Raw genomic sequence first — 17,085 nt, forward strand, 5'->3', positions numbered from 1 at the left:
ACTCACTTTTTATAAGATCCAAAGTCCACATATTTTTAGATTTTCTCAGTCTCCACCTCATGTCCTTTTTCTGTCCCATAATCTCATCCAGGACGTCACATGACATCGAGTCCTCATGTCTCCTGAGGCTTCTCTTGGCTGTGACAGCTTCTCAGGCTTCCCTCGTTTTTCATGAGGGTACCTGGTCAGGTATTTTTGTGGAGTGTCCCTCCATTGGGATTTGTCTGATGTTTTTCTGGTGGTTAGGCTGGGATAATGTTTCCTAACATCACGTCAAGGGAACCTTCCATTCGTATGACTTATCACTGTTGGTGCTTACCTTGGTCACCTCGTTGAGGTAGTGTTTGTCTCCACTGTAAAGTTACTCTTACCTCTCCCCTTTCTCTAACTGTCCTCTTTGGAAGAAAGTCACTAAGGAGTGGGCATTAACTCACCTCCATAAGGGCGGGGCATTTACATAAGTATTTGGAATTCGCCTGCACAGAATTGTCTGCTTTTCCCCATTCAATCATTTCCATCAGTATGGACTCATATTTATTTTATACTTTGGATTATAATCTAATACTGTTTCATTTGTTGCTCAATTATACCAGTGTTGGCCATTGGGAGCTCTTTCAGTTGACCTCTTTGTCTTTCCCTTTCACCTGCCCCTCGCAATGTTACTTGTTTTATTTGTTTTGGAGCTCTTGCTTGCTTTCTGGCGCCACCGGTGCTCCAGGCTCATTTTGTGCATTTTCTGCCCAATCCTAGAATCGCCATTTCTCCAGGACCCCTGATTCCTGTTAGTGGAGAATGGTGCTAGAAATGAAGAACTGGGTGCTTGGTAGTCCTCACTTTTTTGTATTTGCCATTAAAAAAACTTTTATTGAATTGAGAGAGAGAGAGAGAGAAACATCGATTTGTTGTTCCACTTATTTATGCATTCATTGGTTGATTCTTGCATGTGTGCTGACCAGGGATTGAATGCTCAATCTTGGTGTATCAGGATGATGCTTTAACTGATTGAACTACCCACTAAGGTGGTCTTTGCCATTTTTGGTCTTGGCACTGGTGCCAGGTTCACCTCCTCACGTGACTCACTTTCTTTTCTTATCTGCTCTTTCCACAAGATGTCCCAGATTTGGTTTTATAGTTATCAGATTTTTATTAAATTAAATTAATTAATTGTTATACTAGAGGCCCGGTGCACGAAATTTGTGCATGGTGTGTGTGTGTCCCTCAGCTTGGCCTGTGCCCTCTTGCAATCCGGGACCCCTCGGGTAGGGTCCCTAGGCCTGGCCGGCAATCAGGGCCTATCTGGGCTTTCCTTACCCCGGCTACCGGCTGCTGGCCCTGCCCCCACTGCTGCCCCCCTCTCCCCAGCCACCGGTTGCCTCTCTCTGTGGGCTACAGGTGTGGGGTGCAATCGCTTGGCTGGCCTGGGCCTCCCTCGGTGGGGTGATGGTAGGGCCCCCCGGCCAATCACATTGCACCTGTCTTGGCTGGCCAGGCGCCAGTACGTGTCATAGCATGGTTGTCTGGATGGTCGTTCTGCTGTTCGTTCGGTCATTCAGTCGATTTGCATATTATGCTTTTATTATTATAGATTTTTGTTGTTAATCCTCACCCAATGATATTTTTTTTCCCATTTATTTTTAGAGAGAGTGGAAAGGAGGGGGAGAGACAGAGAGAAATATCAATGTAGAGAGACACATTAATTGGTTGCCTCCCACAAGCACCCTGACCAGGTATCAAGCTGTAACTGGTATGTGCCCTTGACTGGAATCAAACCTGGAACCCTTCAGTCTGCAGGCTGATGCTCCATCCACTGAGCCAAACCATCTAGGGCGAGCTGTCAGATTTTTAGAAGTCTAGATCAATACAAAGTTATTCCTTAGATGGGGAGTGAGGCTGATTTTTTTTTTTTTTTTAATGTGTTTTGGGTTCTATTGTTGACACTACATAGGAATCTGGGCATCAGTTTAGATTGAATTTGGTTCAATGATATTTTGGTCTGTGACTTGTATCTTTTATTACAGTTTCCAAGAATTTTACATATTCATGAACCGTAGGGAGATAATTAAAAACTTATTAAGTTTTGAGCATTTGGTTTCATCAAGGCAAAATAACATGGACAGGGAACTAGAGATTTGAGTTTCTCTTTCCTTGTTTACGGCCCAGCTGAGATCGGGGAGCCTGCCAACAGCCATGAGGCGGTTACATGAAGGAGATAAGTAAAGTGTGGGCAACGGGGACAATATAAAATTCACATCTTCGAGATGTACTATCTCCTCCATATCTGTTTTTAAAATTAAATTTATTGGGGCAACATCGCTTAATAAAATGATATAGGTTTCAAGTATATAATTCTGATATAGCATCTGTTATATTGCATTGTATATTAATACCCAAAATCACGTCTTTCATCACCACATATTTGACCCCCTTTGCTCTTTGCTCCCCCCATATTTGTCTTTTATGGGAAACCCTATTTGAGAACCACTTTCTTGCTGTTAAGTGTTAGTAAACTGTAAGCTGAGATGAATATACTCCTCTTTACGCCATGTCTCAAAACAGATAGAGGCATATGTTTTCTTTTTTGTTCCTCACATCACATGAATTATTGATTGATTTTTAAAAAAATTACCTTGAAGACTCAGAACTTAGAATTTGAAATGGTTCTCGGGACCCCCTTGGAGAAAACTTACTTGCAAGGGTTCTGAGGATTTGGAGGAAGCAAGACTCTCGGGGGTCACCTTCTCTGACTTCCAGCCCGGCTAGGACTAGGACGGAGACAGCTCCGCCTTCTGCAGGGCACAGGGACTCCGAGTCCTTTCAGATGTGACTCAGCCAAGGTGGCTGCTGCTGCTCTTTGTGGGAAGTGGAGCACCCGCTGAAGTGCTGTGTCTACATGTAAATTTTCAATTTTGTTGTTGTTGGGTGGCAGAGGTCAGGTGAGGATGGTGCCATTGCGCCTCTGATCTGAGCAGCTCTTCTGTCCGCCTCTCTGGTTCTGACCTGGTGGGTCGTTTGTGTCTCAGCCTCTAATTTTGATTGTGACCAGGGCTCACATCTCAGCCCATGAGTTCTGTGATGGACAAGGTAAGCCCTGGCTTCCCACCTTGGCCCCTCAGTACCCTCCTCCCACTTGAGAGTGCTGCCCCTTAGCTTCTTTCCTTCTCTTGCTGAAATCCAGATGCTCTGTGATGAGGAAGGTTAATGATCACACACTGTTCTCCAGAATGCGGCCACCTGCTTGGCCAGCTAGGTCTCCTGGCTGCTTGTGGGATGGAAAGAGTGAGAACCTTCATTGAAATTCTCTGCCACTGGCCACTCCTTGTTTGAATTTTACGCTTTCTGTGCTTTTTGTGTGGCATATTGAATTATGACAAGGCTCCCTCTAAATATCTAAGTGTCAGCCTTCCCTCCTTATGTCTCTGGGGTTCGGTGTATGCTGTTATCCTCTTTTTTTCAGGGGGAAAACTTTCCCACACAAAGAAGCCAGAGGGAGGAGGGGATGTCAGTGCTGGACCGGAACAGCACGGGAAGGGCTTGTGCCCTCCACCATTGTTAGTGCTCCTGTAGCTGGGACATTAAAAGCCCATTCTCTCCACCAGAGTTTGTCCACAGAAACTCATTCATTTTCGGGTGCTGTATGGATGGGTTGTGTATGTGCTTGCTTATTAGTTAAGTAACAATAATGTAGGTCAGTAGATTATTCCATAGAGCTGCGGAAAGAAATAAATAGGAAATTCATCATCTCCTTCCATGCATTCATTTGTGATTTACTGGACAAGAATTTCTTTTACAATTAGTGAGCAAGCCATATGGAAGACAGTTTAAACTTTGTAATCAGTAACAGAAATTTGTATATAATGAGCTGTCATTTTGCCACCTTAGATGTCAGGTAATAAATATTTAAATGGGGGGGAGGGGGAGCATGATGCATTTAAAGTAACTAATGTATAATGGTGGCAACAACAATTGGTGGTGCCTTTGAGGAAATCATTTTGGCATTTCTGTTCATGTATCAGAAAAAAATGACCTGTGCTTAGCTCAGAATTTGGGAACTATTGCTTTCCTCTTTCCAGAGATTTATATTTGTTTGCACAGTACAGGCTGCCTACCTGAGAGCAGTCTGCTCAGTGGAGAACAATCCAGCATTTACTCTTTTCGTCTCGTGTTAGTGGGAAGCCGAGTGGGTCCTTCAGAACACTGTCTCTGCCTTGCAGTGTGTGAAATACTGCCTGAGGGTTTCCAGTTTTTTCCTAAAGAAGGTTGTGTCGCTGACGTGACACAGCTGGGACTAGAGGAGGAGCAGGTTGGGAGGGAACATAAGGGCTTTGGTGAAAGTTTGACAGATGGTTGGGAGAGCCAAGCAGAATATAGAGCCAGCAACTGGGAAGGTGGCTCTTAAGGTAGCATTAGGGCTGAATGTAGAAATTATTGAGTTCCGTGATTATATGTGGTTGTCGTGACCAGAGGAGCTGTGAGGTTGCCTTGGAGCAAAGGTAGATGAAGGTTTGAAGGGACCCCCCATAGAGGGGCACAGCCAGTGAGTCAGGGAGAAGCCAGCTCGTGGCAGTGCTGCAGAGCACATGAGTGCACGGGAGGAAGGATGGTCGGTCGGCTGGAGAAGGAAATGCGGCTGAACGGCCACAGGTAACAGCATAAGCGCAGGGAACAAAGAAGGGGAATGGGCCCTTTGGGGAGTGCCCTGATACTTGCTGTATTTCATTTAGTAGCTTTACATTATTAAATTGCATCTAACTTTATTTTGAAATAATTTTTACTCCTAGAAAAGTTGCAAATATAGAAGAGTTTCTATATTCTCTTTGCCCAGTTTTCCCTAGCTGCCTGGCATAGTTATAACACATCACAACTGAAAAAAATTATCATTGGTATAATACTGCTAACTAGATTACAAACTTGATTTGTTCTACAGTATATATACAGTCAGAATTTTGTTCTCCAAAGTAGCTTTGGTTAGTTCTTTTCTCCCCTACTCTCTTAAGCATGGTTATGTTGTTCACCTGTCATATAGTTAGGTTCTTTGTTCCCGTTGGTCTTTCATTTTGGGCCTTCCCTCATTTTTGGTTGCTTTTTCCTCCTCTCCAGTTTACATGCAGTAAATTCTCTGGGTTTTGACAAATGCAAACAAGTGTGTACCCACCCCCACAATTGTGATACAGAACAATTCCATCACTCCCCCCAAATTCCTCCTGACAGCCTGGATTGGAGAGTGGATTGCAGGGGGCCAGGAAGGAGCTGGGAGGGGCAGGATTTGTCCCAGGGGTTGAGAACTTGACTTCGAAGGCAGTATGTTGGTGAGACAGCACCAAGGAAGAGTCACTAGGTGAAGAGTGAGGGAGGTCTTTTTATGCCAGCAGGTAGAGGTGATAGGACTGACCAAAGGCACAGGAGGAGGGTGACAAGCTCATGGAGGAGGATCAACTTGGACAGGCCAACTGCAGGGCCCGACAAGATCTGTAGGAAGGAAGGGTGTGGAGAGAGGGCCTGCCTGAGGCCTGTTGTCTTGGTTGACTGCAGGAAGAAAAAGGCCAAGGCGTGCAGGAGGTAAGAGGAAAAGATTAGGAACAGCCCCTGTCTCCTGGCAGGGTGGGAGTTAATACTGAGGAGAAGAGGACTGTGGAGCTTAAGTGACACTGAGGACTCCCAGGGAATACGGAGCAGGGATTTGCACAGCCTTCTCTGGAGGTTTTCTTGGCAGCTGCAGAACCCAAGGGGACAAAGCAAAGGCTCTCTTTATGGCTGAGCTTTTGTTTAGACCTATGAATGATTGGAGCTGGGGTGGGATGGGATGGGGGGGTGAGAAGTAAGCCAGGAATTGCAGGTTGAGCTGATAAGGCTGAGGGGTATGTAGGGATCATTTGCTGTGGTGGCCTGGTCCCCTCAGGAGAATGATGGACAGAGGAGGGCAGGGGAGGTTTTGAGGTAAGAGTGAACAGCCACAGGGAAGGGCTGGGCTGGTTTTATTCTTGTGTTTCCCAAGGTTGTGCCCTGCTTCCATGACTCTGAGTTTATATTTCCAGAAGCAGCTTGAACTTTCACTCAGTTCTATTCCAATCAGGAATATTAGGTATTAGCTGAGGAAGAACACGCCTGACCTTGCTGAGGTATCTGTATATGATAGGTGCTGCCATCAGAATCTAGTAATGTCTATTTACTAAACAAGTAGATGTCTATTCTGGCTCACAGCAATTGTATTTACTAATTTATTTTCTTTTTAATTTTTAATTATTGCTTTTTAGAGAGAGAGAAACATCCATCTATTGTTCCACTTGTTTATGCGTTCATTGGTTGACTCATGTATGTGCCCTGAATGGGGTTTGAACCCGAAACCCTGGCATATTGGAACGATGCTCTAAACAACTGAGCTGCCAGGCCATCTTTACTAATTTCTTGTTAATGCATACAGAATTAACAAAATGCATATTCTGTTCATTTCATCTATGTACGAGCTGTCTTCACAGATGGTGTGCTACCATGCGTATGCTGTTTAGAAAATGTTCTTCTGCCCTTGGGGGCAGTGTAATCAGGTCCCCACCCACGGGGCTGGAAGATGATATGATGTGTCACACAGTTCTTTGCACACCTACAAAGTGTTCGCTGATTGTCAAGATTCACTCAAGGTCTGATTGGTGTGGAGGACAAAAGATAAAATGAGCACTTTCTTTGCCATTTGTCACTTGGTAGGGGCCTTCAAATGACATGTAATTCTTATATTCTGTCCATAGTTCCATTTATTATTGCTTATTATTCCTCAAAACTATCCACACTTAGACATTCATGTATGTATATGTATGTGTTTGTATTATTATTATTATTATTACTAGAGGCCCGGTGCACAAAAATTTGTGCACTCGGGGGGGGGGGGGGGCGGTCCCTCAGCCCGGCCTGTGCCCTCTCACAGTCTGGGACCCCTCGGGAGATAACGACCTGCTGGCTTAGGCCTGCTCCCGGGTGGCAGAGGGCAGGCCCAATTCCTAGGTGCAGCCCCTGGTTGGGCTCAGAGCAGGGCCGATTGGGGAGTTGGGGCGCCGCCCCCTGTCATGCACAGAGCAGGGCGGATTGAGAGGTTGCAATGCCACCCCCAGTCACGCTCAGGGTAGAGCCAATTGGGTGGGGGGTTGGGGCACCGCCCTCTGTCACACTCAAGGCAAGGTTGATGGGGAGGTTGCGGCGCCACCCCCTATCACGCACGGAGCAGGGCTGATCAGGGGTTTGGGGCGCTGCCCCCTGTCACTCACAGAGCAGGGCCCATCAGGGGGGTTGAGGCTCCGTACCCTGTCACGCACAGAGCAGGGTCAATCGGGGTTGGGGAGCTCCACCCTGTCACGCACAGAGCAGGGCCGATCAGGGGGTTGAAGAGCTCACCCCTGTCATGCACAGAGTAGGGCTGATAGGGGAGTTGGGGCACCGCCCCCTGTCACCCACAGAGCAGGGCCGATCAGGGGGTTGGGGTGCCACCACTGTCACACTCAGGGCAGGGCCGATGGGGAGGTTATGGCTGTACCCCGTCACACACAGAGCAGTGCCCGTGGTGGGGGTTGAGGCGCCACACCCTGTCACACACAGAGCAGGGCCGATCAGGGGGTTAGGGCGCTGCACCCTGTCACACACAGAGCCGCAGGGCGATCAGGGGGTTGGGGAGCTCTCCTCTATTAGGCACAGAGCAGGGCTGATCAGGGGGTTGGGGCGCCTTCCCCTGTCACGAACAGAGCAGGGCGGATAGGGAGGTAGTGGCCCCGCCCCCTGTCACACACAGAGACGCAGGGCGATCAGGGGGTTAGGTCGCTGCCCCCTGTCACGCTGATCCTGGTGCTGATCCCGGTGCTGGGAGGCATATTACCCTTTTACTATATAGGATAGAGGCCTGGTGCACGGGTGGGGGCCGGCTGGTTTGCCCTGAAGGGTGTCCTGAATCAGAGTGGGGGTCCCCACTGGGGTGCCTGGCCAGCCTGGATGAGGGGATGATGGCTGTTTGCAGCTGGTCACACCCCCTTCAGGGTGGGGGTCCCCACTGGGGTGCCTGGCCAGTCTGGGTGAGGGGCTGAGGGCTGTTTTCAGGCTGGCGGGTGACTAAAGCTCCCAACCGCTCCTTTTTTTCTTTTTCTTTTTTATTCTGGGCCAGCTTTAGCTCTGAGGCTCAGCTCCAGCTCTGAGACCTCGGCTGCTGAAAGCAGGTATCTGGTTTGTTTGGGTTCTATAATCGAAACACTGTTTCAACTCCAGCTCTGAGATCCCGGCTGGCTGAAAGCAGGTTTCTGGGGTTTTGTTTAGCTTCTGTATTTGTAACAATGTTTCAAACTGCAACCTCAGAGGCCGGCAGCCGCAGGTGGGGAACGTTGGCTTCCTCTGTTACTGAAGCAAGCAAGCCTCCTGTAAGCTTCAAGCTGCCTGGCTGCCGGCCGCCATCTTGGTTGGCAGTTAATTTGCATATCGCCCTGATTAGCCAATGGGAAGGGTAGTGGAGGTATGGCTAATTACAATTTTTCTCTATTATTAGATAGGATTTTGAAACCCAAGTATCCATCAGTTTTGGGACCCAGTCTCCTCCCCCCCACCCACTTTCCTAGAGAGAAGCAAGGCAGAGGTTCTTAACACCTTCTTTAGTAGCTGATCAGATTCTTTAAAACACACACACACACACACACACACACACACATCTCAAAACTGATGTGTATTCCCAGGTGGTTTAGGAAAAGTGAAGAAGCATGAGGCAGGGCTGTGTTGCTGAACCTGCTTGGTATTTGGAATGCAATGGCAGGGACTCATCAGCAGTTCAGATTGAAGTGGGGTAGAAGCAAAAGGTCAATGGGAAAAAGAGATGTGATTCCTCTCCTCCCCTCCCTTCCGTTCCTTCTTTTTTGTGGTTGAAGAAATGTAATGATAGAGAGCCCTGAAAGTGCAAAAGATAAAAAGATTGGTGATGGAGGAAGCTCAAAGGTCTGTGTACTAGTGTAATGGGAACAACAAGAATTTGAATGTGGAAGGCCAGAGAAACCAGTCCTTCGAAGACATTTAAAAATGGGTGCTGGACTCATTTTCAGTGAGGAACAAAATAAATGGTAAACATAGCATAATATTTTTTTTTTATTTTTTTTATTTTTATTTTTTTAAGATTTTTTTTTTTAAATATATTTTATTGATTTTTTTACAGAGAGGAAGGGAGAGAGATAGAGAGTTAGAAACATCGATGAGAGAGAAACATCGATCAGCTGCCTCCTGCACATCTCCCACTGGGGATGTGCCCGCAACCCAGGTACGTGCCCTTGACCGGAATCGAACCTGGGACCCTTCAGTCCGCAGGCCGACGCTCTATCCACTCAGCCAAACCGGTTTCGGCACATAGCATAATATTAACATGTCATAAAAACATGTTATATGTGAAGGAAAGATAATAAGGATAGAAACATGAATTAGATCATTAATCTGTTGAGGGCTTTAATGTCTAGATACTGCGCAAAAAAAAAGTGATATAGACCCCAAAAAGAATAATAGTATTATTACCGTCATTTTATGGAAAGTGTGTATAATCCTATATAACAAGAGAGGAATGTGCTAATTAGCCATTACACCCTAAGGCGTAATGACCAAGCTCATCACAACCAGATCACGGATCAGCAGGAGGGTGGGCCAGCGAGGTACAAGTGGGTTGCGGAGCGCCACATGAGGGAGTAGGGCAGCAAGCTATGGGGGTGGGGGAGGGAGGAGGGAGCGGGGGGAAACTACAGGAGGGTGGCAGCGACCTACTGGTGCACGGATACGTGCGCAGGGCTACTAGTTCTATATAATAAAAGGCTAATATGCAAATAGACCGAATGGTGGAATGACTGGTTGCTATGATGCTCAACAAAGGAGCTGCCCCCTGGTGGTCAGTGCACTCCCACAGGGGGAGTGCTGCTCAGCCAGAAGCCTGGAGTTGGGCTTAATGCTAGTGAGTGCAGCGGGAGCCTCTTCCACCTTCTCTGCGGCAGTACAAAGGATTTCTAACTGATGGCTCACAGACTGCGAAAGGACGCAGGCTGGGCTGAGGACCCCGCCCCCCCCCCCCCCCCCCCCACCAGAACACAAATTCCGTGCACCAGGCCTCTAGTGTTGTCATGATGGCCAATAGACTTTGTTTTTCTTTAGGTTTAGAATTTATTGACTTTTGGTAAAGAAAATGTTAGCTTCTGCATTTAAATGGGGAAGCTGATGTGTTTTCACTGCTCAGAATGACCTTGTGTATTCATTTTGGAGGCAGAACCTTGGTTGAGTTTGGGCATGTCTCTTTGGGATTATTGAAGTTAGCGTCCATGGTTAAGTAATGCTTGAGCCTTTCACGCTGTCATTCTTCAGTTGGAATTGGGAAACAGCTCTATGAACAGTCTTCCTCCCTTTTTTATTGCAAAGCATAAGTATGAGTAAGGGGTGAATAGGTTTTTCTTGAGGCTTTCTTTTGACTTGATAACTTTTGACTTTTGCCAACAAAGATGAAACAGCTTTCTGTAATTTTAAGAGGCTTTGGTAGGAAAGGAAATATTTTGTCTGTGTCATAGGAGGAAATAAAGAGATCACATGACACACTTGAGATCTTTCAATTTCCTTTTCTGTAAACAGGCCTAGCCTTTTCCCCCAGATATTTCAATGTTTTTGGGTAACAGGACATTCTACATTGAACACAAATCTATTAGTGAATTACAGGTTATTGAAATGGGGTTTAGCCTTACATTAGAAGACTGTAAGTGCTTTTGAAGGAAGATATATTTTACAGCATATAAATGAAATGAAAGACATTGTTATAGTGACTAAAGCTAATTCTGTTTGAAAATCAAGCTCTTGAGGCCAAGAGAAGCTCAAATTTTGAGGTCTTTTTATGTTATTTTTTAAGAGACGACTAAGATTTATTTTTGTAATGCTTTGAAGTAAAGGAATCTATTTCTAAAAGATTACTACTTAGGAATTGGGGAAAAAATTAAGAGAATTTGCAAACATAAACATTTCTCTTTGTACTTCACATAAGTGAGAAATGAAGTGGGAGTTAAAATTATTTTTTCTCCCAAGTGGAAAATTTGCTCTTGCCTTCCCAAATGTGGGAAGGTAATGGGTAATAGGATGATGTGATTGTGGGTATGAAAAACATTTCTATAAACCAAAAAAGAAGTGTGAAGTTACAGAGAGCGGTATTTATTACATTAATTTTACAACCCTGAGAGGCAACTCCACCCACACGGTGTGATCTTGGGTTTCAGTGTGATGCATGTCGATGCCCCCACTCCCTGCACTCAGTATTTTATGCCCGTTGTGCACTTTTATGTGTCAGTCAGGATTCCATCAGGTGAACTAGGAGGTTTAGTTTTTTAAACCACAGCTAATTCCCTCTTACCTCTAAGGGTGTCTCATTGCTCTACCCTTGGGTTCACCCTTTTCCCTCAAGAGAAAGGAAAAGGTGATACCGGAGATCGAGACAGCAGGGTGGCTGGATTACTACAGAGAACAGAGTTGCTCCTGAATCAGGAATGTCTTCTCAATCCCTTGGGGGGATTGCAGGCTGGGGCTTCCCAAACCTTAACTCTGCTTTACTTGGGCAGATAGGAAAAGATACAGGCAGCGTGGTGAGCAACATCCTACCACTGATTAAAGGTTTTTTCCTGCTCTGGGGCACCTGTGCACAGATAGGTCAGGCAGGTCCCCACCATGTAAACAGGAGAAGGAGATACTGAGAATCATGCGTTGATCTTCCAGGTATTGCACTGCTGATCCGAACTGCCAATCATTCAAGGTTTCATGTGGTGACCTTTTATCATTTCTTATGGTTGTGTCTTGGGCCTACTACCTATGAGTATTTGAATTGTCTCTTATGTTCTTTTTGCTTCTGAACTGATGGCCCTCTGGGATGAATGATGTGAAACTGGATGATGTCTTTTGCATAAAGAGAGGGCAAATGACATACATCCAAGGTAGCTGTAAAGAAAGGATGGAGGCACTTAGAGGACCCAACCACAACTGTGACTTCCAGAGCTTGGTCCAAGCCGTGGATAAGTGCTGGGGTTGGGCATGGGTCATGATTCTATGAAAGCAGAGTTCTCTGAAATCTGATCTACAACTTGGATCACCGTGATTGGGAAAGATAGACCACAGGGATGCTTTAATGACAGTGGTTTTATTGTGAGTATTCCATTTAGAAACTGCAATGTGATGCTTCTTTAGGTCTACATTAACTGAGACATGTGAGTGGAAGGTGATTTTTTTCTCCAGCTCCTTACGTGAGTGTTTATTAAATCTTCATCAGTAGTTTTTCCCAACCAAATTCTTAGATGTGTTTGGACGTGTCCCAGAGGGAGTGAGTATGCTGAGGGTGTCTTAGCAGCTGATGATGAGTTTATGGAGTTCTCATTGGTATGTATGTTGTCACCTGAGTGAAAATTCAACCTTGACCTTTGTGTCATCACTTTTCTTAGGGATGAAGGATCTTTTACAGATTGTACAAGAAAGTAAATTATTATTATTATTATTTTTAAAATATATTTTATTGATTTTTTACAGAGAGGAAGGGAGAGAGATAGAGAGTTAGAAACATCGATGAGAGAGAAACATCGATCAGCTGCCTCCCGCACACCCCCCACTGGGGATGTGCCCCCAACCCAGGCACATGCCCTTGACCGGAATCGAACCTGGGACCTTTCAGTCCGCAGGCCGACGCTCTATCCACTGAGCCAAATCGGTTTCGGCCAAGAAAGTAAATTATTAAGTTCTTCCATAAAATGCGGAAGAACACTTCTTAGTGATTTAAAGGAGGAATAACAGAAAAATTGAAGAATCAATTAGGCTAATTTTTCCATTGAAAGTTGCCAAAAATCAGCTATAACCCTCTTGTCTTCTGACCTTGATTGTTGCCTCCTGTTCTTGCCTTTCCTATTTTTCATCCCCCCTCTGCCCTTTCCTTCTTTCCTTCTCTTCCTAGATGCTTGCCTTCCTCCCACCACTGTAGAGGGAAGGAACTGGCCCAAAGATTCCCTCACTTCTTAGGGTCTCAGAGCTGGCTCCAGACCTGTTCTGTTATAAATCTAGTGTTCTGGCCCCTGACTTGTGGCGGGTTAGTTATCTGGCATTTGCGGTGTGACAGGTGCTGACAGGCCCATAGGTAAGAGACAAGTGCACACACTGTAGTACATACCAGAAAGGAGCATGAGGTGCAGTGCTCTGGGCCTTCGGGAGGATTAAGATCTCTCTTTCAGCAGAAGTTTTATCTGAACCCCACGATCACGCATTCTCTGCAGTGGGTAAAGGGCACCCTTTAGAGACCCTTCGCACTTCATGTATTTATATATCCTTCATTTTTAGTAACAGCTGTGACTGCCCATTTTTCTAAAATTGTCCTACCACCAAGGCTTTGTGGACACAAATGGGAACACTTCTCTGTAGAATGTTATGCACCCATATCCAGCTCCGGGTAAAAGAGAGGGCCTGCCCTCCCGGCTCTGCAGTCCTCAGGTCTGCACTGAGCATCATTGCACGGCGGGGTATTTCTCAGCTGCCACAGCTGCTTGCACAACTGTGTCCGAAGGGTGGTAATTAGGAAACAGTTATGTGTCACCTCAACCATTAAAACCCATGATCTAGGGAGGGACAAGGAAGGGATGCTGGGCTTTTCTGCCAGGATGGTATTTTTTTCTAACAGAGTAGAGAAAACAAGGATTAAATAAAAACAGATGGAATCAGCACCTGAGGGATTTTTTAAAAGTCCTAGATGGAACTTGACTAGCAGTAGCTGTGCTGTGGTGGGCCGGGATGTTTGTTTCTCCTGTGGGTAAATGGTTATCTGTCATTGTTTTTTATTGTAATACATTTCTTTTAATTTGATAGCCCAAATCCGATGATGACTATAATAGTGATGATTTTGCCAGTGGAAGTAAATGCTGTCAAGATCAAAATATGTTTGAAGTAGCTTTTTGTGTGCAATGAATCCAGTGGTAAATGATAAATTTTCTGGTTGTTACACCAAAACCTGCTTTTCTTAAGATAAGAGCTTTGATCAATTTTATTCTTGTTAGAGTGGTGCCACACTGATCATGTGGTGTGCGGCATTTTGGAGGAATTCCTTTGAAGCTACAATTATCAAGGTTTTATATACCGTATATCCTCTGAAAATGTGTTCACTTTGACTCAGAATTTTCTGTAATTATAATAATTGTGCAGTTACTGACTTGCTCTTCTTGGTAATCATCACTGTGTTGATGTAAATCCTAGAGGGTATTTTTCTCCTCATTACGAAATGCCAGTTGCTGATGGAATTACTCTGTTTGTTTAACAGAACATCTGATCAAATTCATGACCATGGGGGATATGAAGACCCCAGACTTTGATGACCTCCTGGCAGCATTTGACATCCCAGATATGGTTGATCCTAAAGCAGCTATTGAATCTGGACACGATGACCAGGAGAGCCACATCAAGCAGAACGCTCATGGAGAGGATGACTCCCACACGCCATCCTCTTCTGACGTGGGTGTCAGTGTTATTGTTAAGAATGTTCGGAACATTGATTCCTCCGAGGGCTCAGAGAAAGATGGCCACCCCACGGGCAATGGCCTACACAATGGGTTCCTCACAGCGTCCTCTCTGGACAGCTACAGTAAAGATGGGTCAAAGTCCTTGAAAGGAGATGTGCCTACCTCAGAGGTGACTCTAAAAGACTCTGCTTTCAGCCAGTTTAGCCCTATCTCAAGTGCTGAAGAGTTTGACGATGATGAGAAGATAGAGGTGGATGACCCCCCTGATAAAGAGGACTTGCATTCGAGCTTTAGATCGAATGTGTTGACGGGGTCTGTTTCCCAACAGGACTATGATAAACTGAAGGCACTTGGAGGGGAAAACTTAAGCAAAACTGGAATCTCTACTTCAGGCAATGTAGACAAAAGCAAAGTTGTCAAAAGAGAAACAGAAACAAATTCTATAAATCTGAGTGTTTATGAACCTTTTAAAGTCAGAAAAGTGGAGGATAAATTGAAGGAAAACTCTGAAAAGGTGCTTGAAAATAGGGTCCATGACGGGAAGCTGAGCACCGAGAAGAACGACACCACCCTTGGCGGCGTGGCTCCGTCAAGGTCAAAGCCATCCTCCAAGCTTTCTTCCTGCATAGCTGCCATCGCTGCTCTTAGTGCTAAAAAGGCTGCTTCAGGCGCCAGTAAAGAGCCAGTGACCAATTCACGGGAACCCTCTCCATTACCAAAAGAAGTCAATGATAGTCCTAGAGCCATTGAAAAGTCTCCTGAGTCCCAGAGTCTCATCGATGGGACGAAGAAGGTGTCCCTGAAGCAGCCGGATAGCCCCAGGAGCATTTCAAGTGAAAACAGTAGCAAGGGATCTCCGTCGTCCCCTGCAGGATCGACACCAGCAATTCCCAAAGTCCGCATCAAAACCATTAAGACGTCATCTGGGGAAATAAAGAGAACAGTGACAAGGGTATTGCCAGAAGTTGATCTCGACTCTGGAAAAAAGCCTGAGCATACAGGGCCCGTGATGGCTTCTGTGACGTCGCTTCTGTCATCCCCAGCTGCAGCTGCCGTCCTTGCCTCTCCCCCCAGAGCGCCTCTGCAGTCTGCTCTTATCACCAACGCAGTTGCCCCTGCAGAGCTGACCCCCAAGCAGGTCACTATTAAGCCCGTGGCAACTGCCTTCCTCCCAGTGTCTGCTGTGAAGACAGCGGGATCTCAAGTCATTAATTTGAAGCTTGCTAACAACACGACGGTCAAAGCCACAGTCATATCTGCTGCCTCTGTTCAGAGCGCCAGCAGCGCCATCATTAAAGCTGCTAACGCCATCCAGCAGCAAACCGTTGTGGTGCCGGCATCCAGCCTGGCCAATGCCAAACTCGTGCCAAAGACTGTGCACCTCGCCAACCTTAACCTTCTGCCTCAGGGCGCCCAGGCCACCTCTGAGCTCCGCCAAGTGCTAACCAAACCTCAGCAGCAAATAAAGCAGGCAATAATCAATGCAGCTGTCTCACAACCACCCAAAAAGGTTTCTCGAGTCCAGGTGGTGTCCTCCTTGCAGAGCTCTGTGGTGGAAGCTTTCAACAAGGTGCTGAGCAGTGTCAACCCCGTTCCAGTTTACATCCCCAACCTCAGTCCCCCTGCTAACGCAGGCATCACGTTGCCGACCCGCGGGTACAAGTGCTTGGAGTGTGGCGACTCCTTCGCTCTGGAAAAGAGTCTGACTCAGCACTACGACAGACGCAGTGTGCGCATCGAGGTGACGTGTAACCACTGTACAAAGAACCTTGTTTTCTACAACAAGTGCAGCCTCCTCTCCCATGCCCGCGGGCACAAGGAGAAGGGGGTGGTAATGCAGTGCTCCCACTTGATTCTAAAGCCCGTCCCAGCAGATCAAATGATTGTTTCTCCAACAAGCAATACTTCTGCTTCATCTTCCGCTCTGCCAAGCTCTGTGGGGGCTGGCACACACACTGTAACCAAAATCCAGTCTGGTATAACTGGGACCGTCATATCAGCTCCTTCAAGCACGCCCATCATTCCAGCTATGCCTCTAGACGAAGACCCGTCCAAGCTCTGCAGGCATAGTCTGAAATGTTTGGAGTGCAACGAAGTGTTCCAGGACGAGACATCGCTGGCTACGCATTTCCAGCAGGCCGCAGATACGAGTGGACAAGTAGAGTATCATTTACATTTTGGTGTTTCCGTGATGAATCTGTAGACATGAGTGTTCTATACAATGCCCTTGATTTTGGGGGTGGGAGCTCAGTTAAATGGAAGGGGGTGTGTGGATGCGTGTGGATGTATGTATGCACGTAGACGAGAGAGGAAGCATTGTTTTCATAGAACAGAACAATGGTGAAACATGAATGTTTTCGGGGAAGTTGATTCTCCTAAACAGATAGAAACTCTATATACTAGTTGAGTTATGGCACCTAAGATTTAGGGTTAGTAACGGAGTTCTTAATTGTTAGATCATTGGAATATATGTAGGGAATCTGAGATCTAGCTAATTACAGTATCATCCCATTGAATTAAGGGTTCGAGTCAGGCTGCATCACCAATGTTCCTTAATTATTAGTGACAGTGTTGGTATTTTAAAAGT

General features: G+C 46.1%; 1 protein-coding gene across 9 annotated transcripts in view; it reads left to right on the top strand.

Moving 5' to 3' along the window:
* Positions 1-17,085, top strand: part of ZNF532 (zinc finger protein 532) — a 96,377-nt gene that overhangs the window by 32,619 nt on the left and 46,673 nt on the right. For all 9 annotated transcript variants that reach the window (XM_070420381.1, XM_070420379.1, XM_070420378.1 and 6 more), the window contains one exon: positions 14,300-16,656. In XM_070420381.1, coding sequence (XP_070276482.1) covers positions 14,300-16,656 — 2,357 coding nt within the window. The remainder of the gene's footprint in view (positions 1-14,299; positions 16,657-17,085) is intronic.

The sequence above is a fragment of the Myotis yumanensis genome, unplaced genomic scaffold (assembly GCF_028538775.1).
Source record: "Myotis yumanensis isolate MYYU_CA2020_CCGP unplaced genomic scaffold, mMyoYum1.0.hap1 SCAF_7, whole genome shotgun sequence".
NCBI lineage: Eukaryota > Metazoa > Chordata > Mammalia > Chiroptera > Vespertilionidae > Myotis > Myotis yumanensis.